Source organism: Euleptes europaea, chromosome 16, assembly GCF_029931775.1.
Source record: "Euleptes europaea isolate rEulEur1 chromosome 16, rEulEur1.hap1, whole genome shotgun sequence".
Taxonomy (NCBI): Eukaryota; Metazoa; Chordata; class Lepidosauria; order Squamata; family Sphaerodactylidae; genus Euleptes; species Euleptes europaea.
In genome coordinates this window covers 21,539,608-21,557,734 of record NC_079327.1, presented here as the reverse complement: position 1 = coordinate 21,557,734, position 18,127 = coordinate 21,539,608, and the positions used below count along the sequence as shown (strand labels likewise).

The window sequence follows — 18,127 nt, the reverse complement described above, 5'->3', positions numbered from 1 at the left end:
AGTACAAACTCCAGGTGATCAGACCAAAAAGCTTAGTGTAAACTGGGAGAGAAGTTTGCATTTTGTTTTTTACTTTCAGGCCACTACAGTTACTTGATAAAAAACAGCAAGAACTGTGTGTATGTCCACACACACAAAACCACTTACCCAATTAAAGAAATGGCACTTAATCCTATAAATTCATGGGACTACAATAAGACTAATGTACAGTTAGGAAAAATACAGCATTAGATTTATCTAATATCCTGGTTTTGGAACTAGAAATTTAGCCATATTTACTCTACAAACTCAAGACTTTCTGATCTGTAGCTGACAGACAGCTGTCACAGCTCAGATGCAAATCCGTAAACTCACCACCTTTCTCTTCCTTTCAACGTGGTTGGCCTGACATGAAAGACCTTCTGATAAAGGGTGGTTTTTGTTTTTACACCTCTCAATGTTTCCTTCCTGGCCTCATAAATGGACTGTTTTTGTCAGAAAGTTATTCTAGTGAAGATTTCCACCACCACCCAATCCCCCTTCCTCCCAAGGACTCTCTCAGAAGGAGTATCTTGCTTTATTGCTTACCTGCTTGGTTAAGTAAATGCTCAGTAATTCAATTCACCAGGCTCGTAGGATAGACCCATTAAGTCAGTTGTATTAATTTGCTAGGTCTCGTCTCCATTTGGATTATGCAGAATTGTGCTTTTACTGACAACACAGAGTCCTGTGATACTCTTCCACTGCAATCCTAAGGACACTTTCCTGGGAGTAAACTCTACTTTGTAATATGAGCCTTATATCTGAGAAGACCCACTGATGTCTGCTCCACTGAAGTCTAACAAAGATTTCAGAGCCCACCTTAACAGGTATAGAGTTTGCATTGTGGTAATAAAGCTTTTCAGAGACAGCTGATGTAGTGGTTAAAGAGTCGAACTAGGATCTGGGAAACCCAGGTTCGTATTCCCACTCTGCTGTGGAAACCTTGGGCCAGTCACACATTCTCAGCCTTGACCCTGGCAAGTATTTGGATGGGAGACCTCCAAGGAATACCAGAGCTGTGAGGCAGAGGCAGGCAATGGCAAAAACCACCTCTGAACGTCTCTTGCCTTGAAAACCCCAGCAGCGTCACCATAAGTCAGCTGTGACTTGATGGCACAAAACAAATAAAGCTTTTACACTCTAAATACTGTCCAAAAGGATGGACAGACATGCAAAGGCAGAATGGCCATTTAGAATGGAGAGCCAGCGTGGCGTAGTGGTTAAAAGTGGTGGTTTGGAGCAGTGGAGTCTGAAGTGGAGAACCGGGTTTGATTCCCCACTCCTCCACATTAACAGCGGAGGCTATTCTGGTGAACCGGGTTGGTTTCCCCACTCCTCCACATGAAGCCAGCTGGGTGACCTTGGGCTAGTCACACTCTCTCAGCCCCACCTACCTCACAGGGTGTCTGTTGTGGGGAGGGGAAGGGGAAGGTGATTGCAAGTTGGTTTGATTCTTCCTTAGGTGGTAGAGAAAACCGGCATATAAAAAACCAACTCTTCTTCTTCTTAACTGTCAGGCAAAATTCTTGGTGAGCCACTGCCCTGTACGACCCAGAAACAAGAAGAGCCCAGTGTTCTGCCAGCTCTGCAGGGGCCACTAAGTGCAGACCTGGGTAGCCGTGCCAACGTTAGGTTCACCCGCTGCTACTGCTACCGGTTGGCAGCAGCGCGGGAGAAGGCAGCAGAGGAGCCAACAAGACACTCATAACCAGTGGTGCCGGCCAGGCTGGAGCTCAGTGGGCCCCGGTGCTGCTGGCTTGCAGGGGCCGCACAGCCCGACTTGATCGTGGGCCACTCTGACTTTCCGCAGGCAAGCCTCCCTTTCGTTTTCTTTGAATTAACACAATTTTAAAAAAAATTTATTGACTTTACAGGGGGTACATAAATGAAAAAAAGGGGGGAACAGATAGGGAAGGAGTGACAATACATAACATTATTTCTTTGCCTGTGCCTGTTATCTTCTTCATTATGTGTCTTAGCCCCACCTACAATCAGGTATTAAGTCACAAAACGTAACTAGTAAATCAAAGCTAATAGATCGCCTAATACTTACACACCCAAATGAAATGTTAACTGTATCTGAAAGTTCTAATTTAACACCACTAATTATCTATATATATTAAAGAAAATCTCGACATATTACTGACTTATCATTATTGCATCTTTCAATCATATCTACCAAAAAATGGTTGCCATCTCAGCTTATAGTCGTCAATCATCACTTTTGGGATATTAGTTAAAGATAAAAAACTTTTCAATTCCAACTTGACCTTAGAGCTCTGGGCTCTGCATTCTGCATTAACTGGCAATTATGACTGCGGCTGGAACCACAGCATCGATCTCGGTGCTAACTACAAGCTGTATGTGCAAGGAGCTCCCAGCATCAGTCTGTGGGCTTTGCAGCAATGAGTAAGTGTCAAAATTAACAGACCCCACCTATATGTGCAGAATGAAACAACCAGCAGCAACCAAAAGAGGGCTCGGAAAAAGTAGAGCGATGCAAATTTGCTCCCTAGCCACAAAGGCCAGCGAAGAGGGGGGGGGGTCGGGGAGGAGAGAGCAAGGCAGCAGACAATGGCCAAGTAGAGTGAAACAAGGCAGAAAGTCTCTCTTTCAGCTTGTTTCTTAGCGCGAGAACTACAAACTTCCTCTTTCAGAGAGAAATACACACTTCTGCTTCCAAGAGACTTGTCAGGGTTTTAACTCTATGTCCCTCCTCTTCTATCCCACCATCTTATTTCTAATGTAGAAAAAAATGGCTATTAATTTAAAATACTTACATTCCACACACTTTGCCTAAAAAGGATCAAGGCGACTCACAAACAGAAACCATTCTCAATTTCAGGTTCAATCCCCGGCATCTCCAGTTAAAGGGACTAGGCAAGTAGGTGATGTGAAAGACCTCTGCCTGAGACCCTGGAGAGCCGCTGCCGGTCTGAGCAGGCAATACTGTCTTGGATGGACCAAGGGTCTGATTCAGTATAAGGCAGCTTCATGTGTTCAAACTAAAAGGGAGCTAATGGAACAAGTAAAAATAGCAGCATCAACCGTAATATAAAACCAGGACCAGCCAAGAATTTATACTGAATGGGACCAAATGACAGACCCAACCAGACCGCCTGGGAGTAGGGTTGCCAACCCAAAACAAACAAACAAACAATGGTTTCCCCCTGTAAAGCGTGAAGCTTCCTAGTTGTCAAAAACGAATTCTATTTGCATTATTATTCCGATTTTACTGCAGAGTGTACCAATTATTATTATTGTACTTTGTTCTTAGATATCATGTCCTAGAAGGTATGAATACCTCTGGTCAAAGTTTAAGGATGATGCCTGGAAACATCCACCCTGAAGAATACAGGATTTCTGCACTTGTCTTCTACAGCTTTGTTTTCACAATCGGCTTATTTGTTAACCTCACTGCCCTCTGGGTGTTCAGCTGCACCACCAAGAAAAGGACAACGATAACCATCTACATGATGAACGTGGCACTGCTTGATCTAATGGCTATATTTTCCTTGCCTTTTCGGATGCTTTACTACGGCAAAGGCTCTTGGTTCTTCGGAGATACCTTTTGCCGGGTTCTTAGCGCTCTGACAGTGTTCTACCCAAGCATTGCTCTATGGCTGCTGGCTTTCATAAGTGTCGACAGATATCTGGCCGTTGTGCAGCCCAAATATGCCAAGGAACTTAAGAATACAACTAAAGCTCTGATAGTGTCCGTAGGCCTCTGGCTAACAACCATAGCAACAACGTCTCCACTGCTATTCCTAAGTACCGATCCAGATAAAGACTCAAACCATACCAGTTGCATTAAGATGATCGACATTGTCTACCTAAAAGAAGTCAACGCGTTAAACTTTTCTCGCCTGGTGTTTTTCTTCTTGATTCCCTTGTTTATCATGATTGGCTGCTACCTAACCATCATTTACAGCCTTGTTCATGGAAGAACTTCCAAGCTGAAACCAAAGGCTAAAGAGAGGTCGATCAGAATTATTGTGACACTGATTGTCCAAGTCCTTGTGTGTTTTGTGCCTTTTCACATTTGCTTTGCGCTACTAATGCTGCGAGCTGGACCTATAAGCTACAACCCATGGGGAGCATTTACCACCTATCTCATGAACCTCAGCACATGTCTAGATGTAATCCTGTACTACCTTGTTTCTAAACAATTTCAAGCCCGAGTGATCAGCGTTATGCTTTATCGGAATTATCTCCGAAGCGTACGGAGGAAAAGTTTGCGATCTGGAAGCATGCGGTCATTAAGCAACATCAACAGTGAGATGGTATAAAAAAAAAGAATAAAACAATGTGAAAATATAGTTAAAGGAGTTTTGACCACCAGGGAGAAGAGAGCATGGCAAATCCCAGAGTATCAGCCCCAAAAGATGTCCCCTTTTGACATAAACTGGTGCATAAACTGATGTGATTCTTAAACATGTGCTTTGCCACCTCATAAGGTAGCGTATTTCCATGTAAGGGAAAGGGGGCGTTCCCAGGCTGATAGGGCATAGGAGGCCGCCTAAAGGCGGCATCTCCCCTGGCCCTGTGTGGGAACACTCCGGGAACGCCCCTGGGAGGACAGCACAGGGAAGTGCGCCGTCCGGATGTCAGCACCAGGAACTAAAGAACGCAATTTCTAAACAAAAGAGCGTACAAAAATGGGGAAAAGACTTTTTACCTAGTGCTACATGAAATGCTCGTAAAGCTCAACTTTCACTGGGAAATTTGCTGTTTGAGGGTAAAATATGAAAATGATTGTAACCCCACCCCCCAAAACCCTTTTTCATTATTTTATGCACTTTATTACGCCTGTTTGTAACACCGTTCCCTAACCACTGTGGCTTGGGTATTGTTTTTTGTTTTACTTGAAAGAGCTTCTTGATTGCTTTAACTCCTCGACCAGGGACCATATAGTGAACATGATTATGACACAGCATCACACAGCAAAAATCTCAGAAATAATCTGCTTCAGAGTACAATCCTAAACAGAGTTACACACTTCTAAATCCACTGAATCCAATGAACACAATGTATACATCGAACCTTTAATATATTGCAGAGAACTATAACTCTGAACAGTCTGAATCCCTACTATTTTAGGATTTAAACACATTTTATGAGCTATCTGTTACCATTTTTGGAGCATCAGCTGAAAATCAGGATGGGAATTTTGTAAATAAAATAAACATACTGCATGTGCTTAAAGCAAGAATTTTATCTTTTAAAAAAAGCCAATTTATTTTGAAAAGTAGAGAGTTTGTCCTGTTGCAGAGAAATAAGAAAACTGAACAGATGCTACACAAACACTCGGGATAACTGTACAAGAATCGTGATTGTGAAATACAATAAAGGCTATTCATTAAATGGTAACATGGATTATTTGCATGTGAAAGGACGTATTTCTCAGAAGTTAAAAACACCATTAACTTCATCCTTAATTATGCAGTCCTATGTAGAGTTACACCAATCTAAGTATCCCAATCAATGAGCTTATACTGGAGTAACTCTGCACAGGGTTTCAGTGTAGGATACCCAGAGTTCAGGAAGTTCTTTAACAGAGCTCTTTAACAGCTACTCACAATCCTGAAGGCAAGTTGTTGATGGAGATGCCAAAAGAATATTCAACAGCTTCTACAAGGAGAAGATCGAACAACACTGACAGCATCCAGGAACCTAGCAGAAAAGACTGAAAAACAGTAAAGAAAAATGTCATAATCAAGAACACCTCAGTTTAACACAGATTTAGCTACTTACTGTGCCATCCTAAGAAGAGTTACCCCCTTCCCTTTGACCTCATCAGCCTTAGAAGGGTATAATTCTACTTAGGATGGCACATTTTTCACCAGGGAATGGGGGCACACATGACTGCCGAAAAACTTTTCTAAGGCCTAAATATGTTTTTGGATATAACAGAAGGTGTTCAAAGGGCTCATAATCCAGAGACAAATGTCATGACCCCACGAAGTATTACAGGTTGAGTATCCCTTATCTGGACTGCTTGGGACCAGAAGTGGTCCGTATTTCAGATATTTTCGTATTTTGAATATTTTGAAATTTTTGCATATACATAATGAGATATGTTGGGGATGGGACCCAAGTCTAAACACAAAATTCATTTATGTTTTATATATACTTTATACACATAGCCTGAATGTAATTTTAAACGATATTTTAAAATAATTTTTGTGTACACTGAACCATCAGTGGCACTGCTGAAGACTTGTGAGTGATGCCTGCATGCCAGATCAAAAGGGTCCAGTTTTCAGATCAGTCTGAATATCAGATGTCCGGATAAGGGATACTCAACCTGTATTTCTAAACCTGATAAATCAGGATCTGATGTTTAACTTCTCACACTAGCAAAACTGAGACATGGCCACATTAGAAGACAGAACGCTCGAACTACTAACATTCTAGATATACTATCTTATGAAAATGCTCCTTTAAAAAAAAGAAAAGAAAAGCTGCCCACAAGGGACCAAATCAGAAGGCTTCTGTGGAGAAACACCATGTAGACTTTTGATGGATTAAGAAGCCACACTACACAGAACTCATGATAGTTTTACAACGTCTTCCTAGTCAAAAAGGGCAAGAGTCCAGTAGCACCTTAAAGACTAACAAAAATATTTTCTGGTAGGGTACGAGCTTTCGTGAGCCACAGCTCACTTCTTCAGATACAGTTAGAATGTGAATCCATCGTTCTTTAAGTAGAGGAACAGTATGTAAATGTGAATAGCAGGCTTGATGGGATTAGATGTGATATGTAGAAGAGTCTGTGATGTCCAGGGGAGAGATGCATGTGGAGAAATCAGCATTGGTAATGAGCCATGAATGCAAGGTCTTAAAGACCAACTGCAAAACAAATGCAGGTGCTTCTCTAAATCTAAATTATCTGGGCAAGGTACACTTATTGTGGAGGATTAACAGCTTTTTAAAGTTCACAGATACACTATTTACCAACAAGAGCAAAGAGCAAATTCCCAAAGCAAATCTAAAGAGACGTTAAGGCGTTTGCACTGAGAATGAAGGAACTACGGTTGGTATGACGCATGAGGAACTTAAATATACTACCCATGCAACATGAGGGGATATTCAAATAAATTCCCAGACAAACATGAAAGGAAACAGAACTTACTGAAAATTTTCTGCTGCCATACCTCCTTTCAAATATCCTAAAGTTATAAATTAGCAAGCTGCTGCAGAATGTGTCTTTGAGATCAAGACATACTGTTCTCCCACAGACAAGCCTCCAAATCTAGAAGATTTAAAAAAGGACACATGTATTTACAGTTTACTTCCACCCACTTGGAAATAAATTATGTGATTCGGCTACTACTTATAGCCTACAATGTAACATTATATAAACAGCAGAAAATACAGTTAGTCTGCCTAGGAAACATCAGGATGTGACGTCACCCCATGGGTCAGGAATGACCCGGTGCTTGCACAGGGGACCTTTACCTTTACCTTACCTTAAAAACATTCTACTTTACAAGAATAAGGTAGTTACAATAATACATTTTCAACTGTTCTCTAACATTTCCCTTGTTTTTTTTTAAAAAAACTTGTTAAGTAATGTAACACTATTCAGCTGCACATCTGCAGAGAGGGATTATCACCTTTTTTGACTTGCAGTTTTCTATTTTCTGATTATATTTGCATATCTGACAATGCATTTCTTACTTAAATTCTTACATTCTATTTTTTTAATTGGTCAGGGGAACTGATCTCGATTGCCTGGAGATCAATTGTAATATCAGGAGACATCCAGGCCCCACCTGGAGGTTGGCATCCCTAACCCCAAGGAGGTGGGTGCCATCTTTGGAAACTTTCAGGGACAGCTCTAAGGCTGTTTTATTTGCCAGAGCTTTTAATGGAGTGAAAGCTACAGGCTTTTCATTAAGTCAGGGGTGAACTGGGTTTACAATGTTACCGTACGTTTTTAATTATGCATTGTAAGTTGCTTTGAGCCCTGGGGAAAGGTGGAGTATAAACAAACGAACCAGGACCTGCAGAACTAACCATCTGAATTGAAGTCACTATGTGATTAACAGCTACATGAGAACTCATCCTCATAAAAGAAAGACATACACATTTATACTGTATTTAGTTAACACGCTGCTATCCATGAACTCATATAAATGCTTTACTGCTTACCTGAAATTCTTCTTTCACTGCTTGCAGATTATACGTGAAGAACTTTTGATAATGTTGAAAAAGCAGAGCCAACAGAAGGGAGAAGGCGCTCGGCACGATTAAGAGGCCCTTGGACAGAGGTGCTTTATCTTGAAAAGAAAAAAGTAAAGGTATCATAAGAGCATAAGAAAAGCCATGCTGGATCAGACCAAGGCCCATCAAGTCCAGCAGTCTGTTCACACAGTGGCCAACCAGGTGCCTCTAGGAAGTCCCCAAACAAGACAACTGCAGCAGCATTATCCTGCCTGTGTTCCTCAGCACCTAATATAATAGGCATGCTCCTCTGATCCTGGAGAGAATAGGTATGCATCATGACTAGTATTCTTTTTGACTAGTAGCCATGGATAGCCCTCTCCTCCATGAACATCCAGAGAGGGCTCGACTGCAAAAATGAAAATAATAAAGGACATGGCTTCCCATCAAAATAAAATGATTGCCACCTGCCCTAAGCTACAAATACCTATCAAACCTATCAAACTGATTTATGATTAAAGTGAAAGAAAGTTTTAATAGTAATGCAGCTTTTTACTCAATTTTATTTTAACCACATTCTGGCCAAGATCCCAGTTCACATGGAGATTTTGAATTGTTAATGCTAGAACATATCTGAAGACTTTAAAACATGCATTTTAATTCATTGGGGCCTTTTATTCACAGAATAATAAATTCCGTATATTGAAGTATGTTTTTTTGGACCACTGCAGACCAACTGTGGGAAGCCAGTGTGTTGGACTGTCCTAGAATGTTGGACTTGGACCTTGGAGACTTTGGTTCAAATCTCCACTTAGCTGTCAAGCTCAATGCTTGACTTTGCACGTCACGGGGCTTTTACACATTCTCAGTTTCCTCATGTCTAACTTCCTGTGGTTTTTTTCCAGTTCTGCACATGTTCTGCTCCCTCTGATGGTCGATTCGACATCGCACAGCTTTAAATGAAGCGTTTCCCCCTACAGTCTAAAATAAATCAGCAGCTTTTTGTGCTTCATAAAAAACGGTGTTATATCGAATTGATCACTAGAGGGAGCAAAGAGCGTGCAGGACTGGAAAAACCCCTGAAGAGACAGGAAGATAGCTGTGAATGCGTAAATGCCCACTCTCTCTCTCGTCCTAACCTACCTCACACGGCTGTTGTGAGGACAAAAAGGCTCCATCTCGAACTCCTTGGAGGAAGGGTGGGGTAAAATACATCAATATACAGACCTTTATTCTTACATTCATTACAGTATTCTGTTTGTTAAGGTATAAATAATGCATATATACCCTTCTCTGGGTTACTCTTTTGCAAAGGCAATTGCTCTAACCACCACAACAGGAATTGTCAATGAACACTGGTGAGATGGTCAATGAAAATATTTGAGCCATGATTCACCAGGAACCATTTCTGAATAAGTCACTTAGTTCTGGGGAACACATGAAAAATATCACTGAGCAAATGCAGACTGTATTTATCATTCCTTGCAATAACAGCCTAGCCCACCTCTGGGATTACGGGATAGACACTCCAAATGAGAACATTTGTATCCCGTTTACGTATATGCAAGAAATAATTTCATCAGTGTTAAAGCCCTGCTTTACTGTGCAATACAGAGACTCAAGGAGTTTATGAGCGTTCAATCACTAGCGTTTATTTTAGGCATTTAAAACTTTACTGTACAGGAAATGAGCATCTGGTTATTTTTACTTATATCACCAGGTAGAAAATCCAGAGTGTCAACCAACATATAAAAGCGAGTCACCCACAGGGGAAAGTACAACTGTCTGTAAAACCCTCACCACAAACAAAACGCCTTTACCTGATCCAGAAAAAAATGTCAAACACAGAGACGTGCCAGTTTAAAGACATAATAAATACTGCAAAATTATTTTTCTGAATTGGTGTAAAAATTATAGAGTACAGTAGCAGAAATGATAAGGCGTTCAAACCACATGAATAGGATACAGAATTTTTAAAGAAAACTGATTCTGGAATTCATCTACAGGAGGATGCATTGGATACAGTGATTCCATAGTCCAAGAAGTCAAGTGTCCAAGACTCCATAATGGTGCGCACATGCACGCATGCACACCATTTGCTGTTTGCACACAAACGGAGATCTGTGATTGTCATTTTGGGGTAAGGCAAATTGCACACATGCTCAGCCCCAATCCACATCAGGACTGTACAGCAAAGTGAAAGAGGTCTTAATCACCAGTGTGATATAATGTTGGACTAGGATCTGGGAGACCCAGATTCAAATCCCCATCCTGCTATGGAACCTTGCTGGGCCACCTTGGGCAAGTCACACTCTCTCAACCTAACCTACCTGACAGGGCTCGTTGTGAGGATGAAACAGGAGAGGGGAACGACACAAGCTACTTCCAGTTCCCATTAGGAAGGAAGGCAGGGATGAAGGAAGATAAATTCAACCAGTACGCAATTAAGAGCCCCGTGGCGCAGAGTGGTAAGCTGCAGAACTGCAGTCCAAGCTCTGCTCACGACCTGAGTTTGATCCCAACGGGAGTCATTTTCAGGTTTCCGGCTCAAGGTTGACTCAGCCTTCCATCCTTCCGAGGTTGGTCAAATGAGTACCCAGCTTGCTGGGGGTAAAGGGAAGATGACTGGGGAAGGCATTGGCAAACCACCCGGTAAACAAAAAAGTCTGCTTAGGAAACATTGGGATGTGACGTCACCCCATGGGTCAGGAGTGACCCGGTGCTTGCACAGGGGACCTTTACCTTTTTTATTCTTTAAAACACTAATATCAATGCAGGAAGCCCAGTTTTTGTTAGCGAAACCATTCAGGGATGAAAGAGGGTTACACCCCTTTTCTGTCTCAGCCTGGTTTTAACAGGAATTGCATGCATGCAATTCACATTTTATAGAAGACCAGAGATCCATGATCTGTTTATGTCCTCCGTATAAGTACGGTAATTTCAGCTAGAGTACAACAGGTGCCCAGCTTTAACACACAGAGATCCCCATTTTACTGCCCAAACACCCTTTGTTTCTGTCTCCTCAAAGTCTGAATCCATCTCTCCTGAACTTCTCTCTTTACCGTCAACAGGTTTGGAGGGAGAGAGAAACTGGGCTCCAAGGAGACGTACCCTCCTTTTAGAATATTTTCCTCAATGAAAGCAAGCTGGGCCCAGTCCTCACTCACCTAGCACATTTTGTCAGTCCTCCGTGGGATCAATTCTAGCACATGTATCACTTTCTTCCAGAGATATTCCATTTTAGCTGGCCAACGTGGTGTAGTGGTTAAGAGCGGTGGAGGCTAACCTGGTGAACCGGGTTGGTTTCCCCACTCCTACACATGAAGCCAGCTGGGTGACCTTGGGCTAGTCAAACTCTCTTAGAACTCTCTCAGCCCCACCTACCTCACAAGATGTCTGTTGTGGGGAGGGGAAGGGAAGGTCACAGACTAGCCTCCGCTGCTCATATGGAGGAGTGGGGAATCAAACCCAGTTCTCCAGATTAAAGTCCACCGCTCCAAACCACCACTCTTAATCACTACACCATGCTGGCTCTCAATGTATTTCCCCAACTTTATTTATGTTATTATATATTTATATTCCACCTTTCTGCGTGGTTAACAAATTACAAATTAAAACATACAGAATAAAATAAAACCCCTAATACCACTACCCCTTCATTATTCCACAGTTTCATTACACCTTGCATTCACTTCCAGTTCTCTCCTGGCAAGAAAGGAGGAAGGTCAGTCTTGGATTTATACAAGAAAAAGGTTTATTCTTCCAAAGTTTATAACTGCATATTAAAAATGAAATAATCAGGACTCCAAAAGAATTTTTTTTGCTTTTCCAAAGGAACATCAACAGTATTTGTACATAACATAAACCAGAAAAAAAACCTTCAAAACTTACCCTTATGTGACAACAAGCTTAAATGATTGCGCATCTTTTATTCTGACCAGTATGTGAATTGCAATTTCAACGAACTAAAGTATTAAGACAGCCCAATTTTCCTAGAAGGCCCTCATACCGAAAGAAATATGAAACTTAAATGGATTTAAAATGTCTGCCCTTTTAAAAGCCTCATGAAAAATTGCTGTACTTCCCAATACAGTTTATTAAATCAGGAAGTACTGCAGCAGATATGATAAACTATTTAAAAGTTCAAAGACTGCCCTCGGCTGCCCTCTGCCGGTCATTGTGTGTGTAAAGTACCGTCAAGTCGCAGCCGACTTATGGCGACCCCTTTTTGGGGTTTTCATGGCAAGAGACTAATGGAGGTGGTTTACCAGTGCCTTCATTAGATACATTTTTTTTCCCCACCAGCCCAAAGCTTCCTGCCGGCTGAGAAACCTAGTCTATGCATCAAACACCATGTTTTAAGGAAGGTTCGGTGCCTAAAAACAGCAAATGCATCACAGTAATTAAATGACCGGAGCTTCTTAGTGGCCATGCATCACAGAAAGTATTTTGTAGATATATACATTTGATTGACACATTAGTCCCTTACTGTCAGTCATAGTCAGTAATATCGTCTTTTACTGGCATAAAATCACTGTACATACAGTAGCATGTAAAAATATAAATATTTGAGATATAACCTTACAAAATGGTTAAAAGACACTTGCATAAGATAGTGTTGTGAGCTAACACATCCGCCTACTTAAATAATTTGTGGCGTTCTATACCAATCTTTAAAAACTGTGCTACCTTCTCCAGAACATGGGGCGAACAATTATTCAATAGAAAGGAAGCATTACAGGAATCGGAGGCATTCAGTCTACATGTCTGCAAAGGGCTTAGTAGTTCATTACGAATTTCTGAATAGAAACTACAATAAAATAAAACATGGACAACTGTTTCAACACACTTACTGCCACAGGGACAAAGTCTGTCTGACTGGGGGATTTTGCTAAATCTTCCATCGAGTAACGCAGATGGCATAACATTAATAGTCCCTTACTGAATATATCCAAATGCACAAACAACTGTGACAGAAGCCCGTGTCCCATGACTTCTGGTCACGAGGGGGGAGGTAGCTGTGAATTTCCTGCATTATGCAGGGGGTTGGACTTGATGGCCCTGGTGGTCCCTTCCAACTCTATGATTCTATATATTCCAATAAAGCACCATTTGCATGGTCATAAAAATCCTGTTTAACTTTTATTAGTAGCCAGCGTGGTGTAGTGGTTAAGAGCAGTGGTTTGGAGTGGTGGACTCTAATCTGGAGATCCGGGTTTGATTCCCCGCTCCTCCACATGAGCGGCGGACTCTAATCTGGTAAACCAGGTTGGTTTTCCCGATCCAATATATGAAGCCAGCTGGGTGACCTTGGGCTAGTCACAGTTCTCTTAAGAGCTCTCTCAGCCCCACCTACCTCACAGGGTGTCTGTTGTGGGGAGGGGAAGGGAAGGTGATCGTAAGCCAGTCTGATTCTCCCTTAAGTGGTATGGAAAGTCAGCATATAAAAACCAACTCTTCCTCTTCCCCAAGATAAAACTGCCTTTTTTTTTTACAGCAGAGAACAAGGGCTGCCTCATGCATACACATTGATTGATTTCTCTACACCAGTGGTTCCCAACGTTTTTTTGACCAGGGACCACTAGGACCTTTTTGTTCGGTGCAGGGACCCCAAGGTTCAAAATAAAAATTCCGAGAATTTGAAAATAAACTTTAATCATAACTGTTAGGTAAACAAACATATTTTCTGGTAGGGTATGAGCTTTCGTGAGCCACAGCTCACTACTTCAGATATCTTCAGGTATCTGAGGAAGTGAGCTGTGGCTCCCGAAAGCTCATACCCTACCAAAAATATTGTTGTTAGTCTTGAAGGTGCTCCTGGACTCTTGCCCTTTTCTACTACTGCAGACAGACTAACACGGCGACCCACTGTGAATTATCTTGTTAGGTAAACATTAAACTTAAAATAATATTTGAATATATATTTTTATAATAGAGAACTTTTAATTGAAAATATTAATTTATTATGGGTTTATAACTTTGTTTCACGGACCCCTGGTTTGGTTCTCGTGGACCCCTGGGGGTCCACGGACCCCTGGTTGGGAACTAGTGCTCTACACAATAGCACAGTTAGGTAGTTTCAGACTCTGGATTTGAGGGCCTTACGGGAGGTGCACTTTAGGTAGGTAATGCACACTGTCAAAGGACCTTAAAGCCAAGGTTCTGTTTAAAGGAGAAGGTCAGGCAAGACAAAATAAAAAGGCTGAAATGCGAATCCTTACATGCTACAGTATCACTACCACCAGCCCTTTTACTACCCAGCCAGGTAGAGATTAAGCCTAAAGCCCTCCCAGGTCTAAGAACAAGACAATCAACCCTGTAAGGAAGCACACTTACAAAGCGAGTTCCCAAGAACAATAACTCTGGTAGGTGTAGCCAATGACTGCTAAAGTACTGGATTCAGATTGAAGCCTCAAAATCGAAGAACACCACAAAATATAAGCAATTTGTTATAAAATTGTGCAGGACTATACAATAAAAGATGAATGAACTGTCAGGATAAAAATAACAAGAGTATATAAACTGTTGTCTGTAATTTTATCTGGCTAAGGGCCATAAATAAAAATATCTGGCTAAGGGCCATAAATAAACAATCTGAACAATCTGAACCTAAGCTAAGCAGATTTACAAGCATTGGTTCAAGATCCAGATGTTACCCAACAAGACTGAGTCTAATATGGTTATATGCTCAACAACCCGTGTTGGCCTGATTCTATTTAACCAATCAAATCTATAGCAAAATATTGTCGAAGGCTTTCACGGTCAGAGTTCATTGGTTCTTGTAGGTTATCCGGGCTGTGTGACCGTAGTCTTGGTATTTTCTTGGTAGGAAAGAATATACCAAGACCACGGTCACACAGCCCGGATAACCTACAAGAACCAAATCTATAGCAAATTATGTAACTTGACCAATCAGGTATAACGCTAACCAGGTGACTCAACCAATCAGGTGAGTTTGCCAAGTAGACCGAATGCTCTGTAGCAAACATCTTCCCCCACCCATAAACATGGGCACTAACAGATTGGAATATACCCTTCCAGATTCTTGTAGGCTTATGAGGCCTTGAAACTTATAGGCCTAATGATCTGGCCAACACCTGGGCTACCTATCTCACTCATCTGACTCCGTGAAGCTACAAGCAGTTTGACCTAAATTCTCAGAGGCTGTTTATGCTTGGTAATTAGCAGCGCATTCCAGGCTGAAGTGCCTCACATATTTTTTTAATTTCTTCATGCTGAACCGTCATTCCAGCCATCACTGCGAAGCCTGCTTCGCATTTCTTAAAAGCTCCTTTAACACAACCTTTTGTATTTGCTCCACCCCCGCATTGAAGCATTTACTGAAGGAACCATGAAAAATAATTGTTCAATGATGGCAAACTACAGTTCCAAACCAATGCATGTTTACAGAAGTAATTACCACTGGATTCAAGGGGGTTTTCTTCCAAATGAGCACGTATAATATATTTGCAGCCTTCACCTATCAAAGTTTCCCCCCTCAAAAGACAGGGATTAGAATTACTGTTGCATGGGGAGGGGCCATGGTAGAGCATCTGCTTGGCATGCAGACAGTCCCAGGTTCAATCCCCGGTATCTCCAATTAAAGGGACTAAGCAAGTAGGTGATGTCAAAGACCTCTTCCTGAGACCCTGGAGTGCCGCTGTAATGCACCCTTAAGCGATCCTTGACTGGTGACAGACAGATGAGGAAGGGATGTTGCCATTGAGATTGCCATCCAATATGCTCTTCCTTGGGAGTAAGCCTGAATGAATTCACTTTGCCTGTTGCAGCAAAAACAAAAAAACCCCACAAATAATAGGGTGTCATCACAAATGACCAATAGAGTTACTGTGGCATGAACCTATTGACTAAAGAATACTTTGTCAGATGCCTGCAGTAATTCCAGAAGAGTAGCTGTGTTAGTCCGTTGCAGCAAAACTTAACATGAGTTTTATCGCAACCTAAACACTGAAAAACATTTATTTTCACATAAACTTTTCTGGATTACAGTCCATTTCTTTAGATGCACATAGTGGCTCCTCACTAGGAAGACTTTTTATGTAGAAGGTATTAAATATCAACTGCAGGATCAGGTGGCCAGGAAATAAGGGTCAAAATGTAATTCCAGAGGAGTAGCTGTGTGAATCAGGAGGGAGGGGCTGTGGCTCAGTGGTACAGCCTCTGCTTAGCATGCAGAAGGTCCCCGGTTCAAACCCCGGCATCTCCAGTTAAAGGGACAAGGCAAGTAGGTGATGTGAAAGAATGGGGACTTGGATGGGGAGGGATGGAAGGGGGAGGAGACTCTGCAGCGCCTGGTTCCCTAACATTTGCAAGAAGTAGAAAAGGGCAAGAGTCCAGTAGCACCTTAAAGACTAACAAAAAATATTTTCTGTCAGGGTATGAGCTTTCGTGAGCCACAGCTCACTTCTTCAGATACCAAGAGTCTGATTCAGTATATAAGGCAGCTTCATGTGTTCATGTGTGTTCATGTATAAGAGTGTACATAACAGTTGGAAGTCCATTGATAGTTTTTAAAGAACTCTGCTATGCAGGGTGTCGATGCATAGCTAATGCACCCTTAAGCGATCCTTGACTGGTGACAGACAGATGAGGAAGGGATGTTGCCATTGAGGTTGCCATCCAATATGCATCCAATACGGTATCTGAAGAAGTGAGCTGTGGCTTAGGAAAGCTCCTACCCTGCCAGAAAATATTTTTGTTAGTCTTTAAGGTGCTACTGGACTCTTGCCCTTTTCTACTACTGCAGACAGACTAACACGGCTGTGTGTGTGTGTGTGTTAAGCGCCGTCAAGTCGCTTCCGACTCATGGCGACCCTATGAATGAAAGTCCTCCAAAATGTCCTATCTTTGACAGCCCTGCTCAGATCCTGCAAATTGAAGGCTGTGGCTTCCTTTATTGAGTCCATCCACCTCTTGTTGGGTCTTCCTCTTTTCCTGCTGCCCTCAACTTTTCCTAGCATGACTGTCTTTTCTAGTGACTCTTGTCGTCTCATGACGTGACCAAAATACAATAGCCTCAGTTTAGTCATTTTAGCTTCTAGGGTCAGTTCAGGCTTGATCTGATCTATAACCCACTGATTTGTTTTTTTGGCGGTCCACGGTATCCATAACACTCTCCTCCAACCCCACATTTCAAAAGAATCTACTTTCTTCCTATCAGCTTTCCTCATTGTCCAGCTCTCACACCCATACATAGCAATAGGGAATACGATGGCATGAATTAATCGAGTTAATTAACACGGCGACCCACTGTGAATTATTTGCAAGAAGGGAAAGGAAGGATATTTGGCCACTTGTGCATGGGAGGTTTTTGACTTGGACTTGCCACTCTCTGGATGCACGTGTCGTCCCCCCCATGTGAATTCTCAAAACTCTGCATGGGGGGGTTGGGTTATGGTTGAGTTTTGGGGATTCAGATGGGGGGGGGAAGCGTGCATCCAGAGAGCAGCAAACCCTCCCATGCATAAATGGCCTTTCTCTCTCCCCCCCACTCCCCAAAATATCCCAGCACTTCTAGCCTCGTCGTCCCACCCCCCCAGCCCCATGTGTGAGTGCAAACGAGGAGAGGCGGAAGGGAAGCCAGTCGCCTCGTGGGTGCGGATCCGGGGGGGGGGTTATGGGGGTGGGGGGGGGACCCCGTACTTACACAGCCCGCTGGAGCCGGTGCTGGTGAACATGGTCCCGGGGCGGGGGAGCCGGTGACCCACTCCCTCACTCCCCCCCCCCCAAGTGGGGGGAGCCGCCGCCGCCGCTACCCCGGTGGGCCCGCCTGAGGAAGGGAGCCCCCGCCAGCGGCCTATCCCGCTACGGCGGCCCGGATGGGTCAGAGCCGACCGGGGCCGGCGAGGGCCGGGAGGCCCCCCACAGCGCCCCCTGCTGGAGCCGCCGTTTCTATAACTCACTAACTGAAATAGTA

General features: G+C 42.7%; 2 protein-coding genes across 2 annotated transcripts in view; one reads left to right on the top strand and one right to left on the bottom strand.

The window, feature by feature from the left end:
- Positions 1–17,897, bottom strand: part of UBAC2 (UBA domain containing 2) — a 92,053-nt gene extending 74,156 nt beyond the window's left edge. The window contains exons 1-4 of the mRNA XM_056861835.1: positions 17,858–17,897; positions 8,179–8,306; positions 7,157–7,276; positions 5,601–5,707 (exon numbers count right to left, since the gene is read on the bottom strand). Of these exons, the coding sequence (XP_056717813.1) occupies positions 5,601–5,707; positions 7,157–7,276; positions 8,179–8,306; positions 17,858–17,888 (386 nt within the window). The 5' untranslated portion in view covers positions 17,889–17,897. The remainder of the gene's footprint in view (positions 1–5,600; positions 5,708–7,156; positions 7,277–8,178; positions 8,307–17,857) is intronic.
- GPR18 (G protein-coupled receptor 18) lies at positions 3,318–4,310 on the top strand. The gene has a single exon (XM_056861836.1). It carries the CDS (start codon positions 3,318–3,320, stop codon positions 4,308–4,310), a length of 993 nt encoding a protein of 330 aa, XP_056717814.1.
- Positions 17,898–18,127: the final 230 nt, after the last annotated feature.

What these genes read in the sequence shown, in the direction of transcription:
- GPR18 (XM_056861836.1), top strand. Translation starts at nt 3,318, where the DNA reads ATGAATACCTCTGGTCAAAGTTTAAGGATGATGCCTGGAAACATCCAC.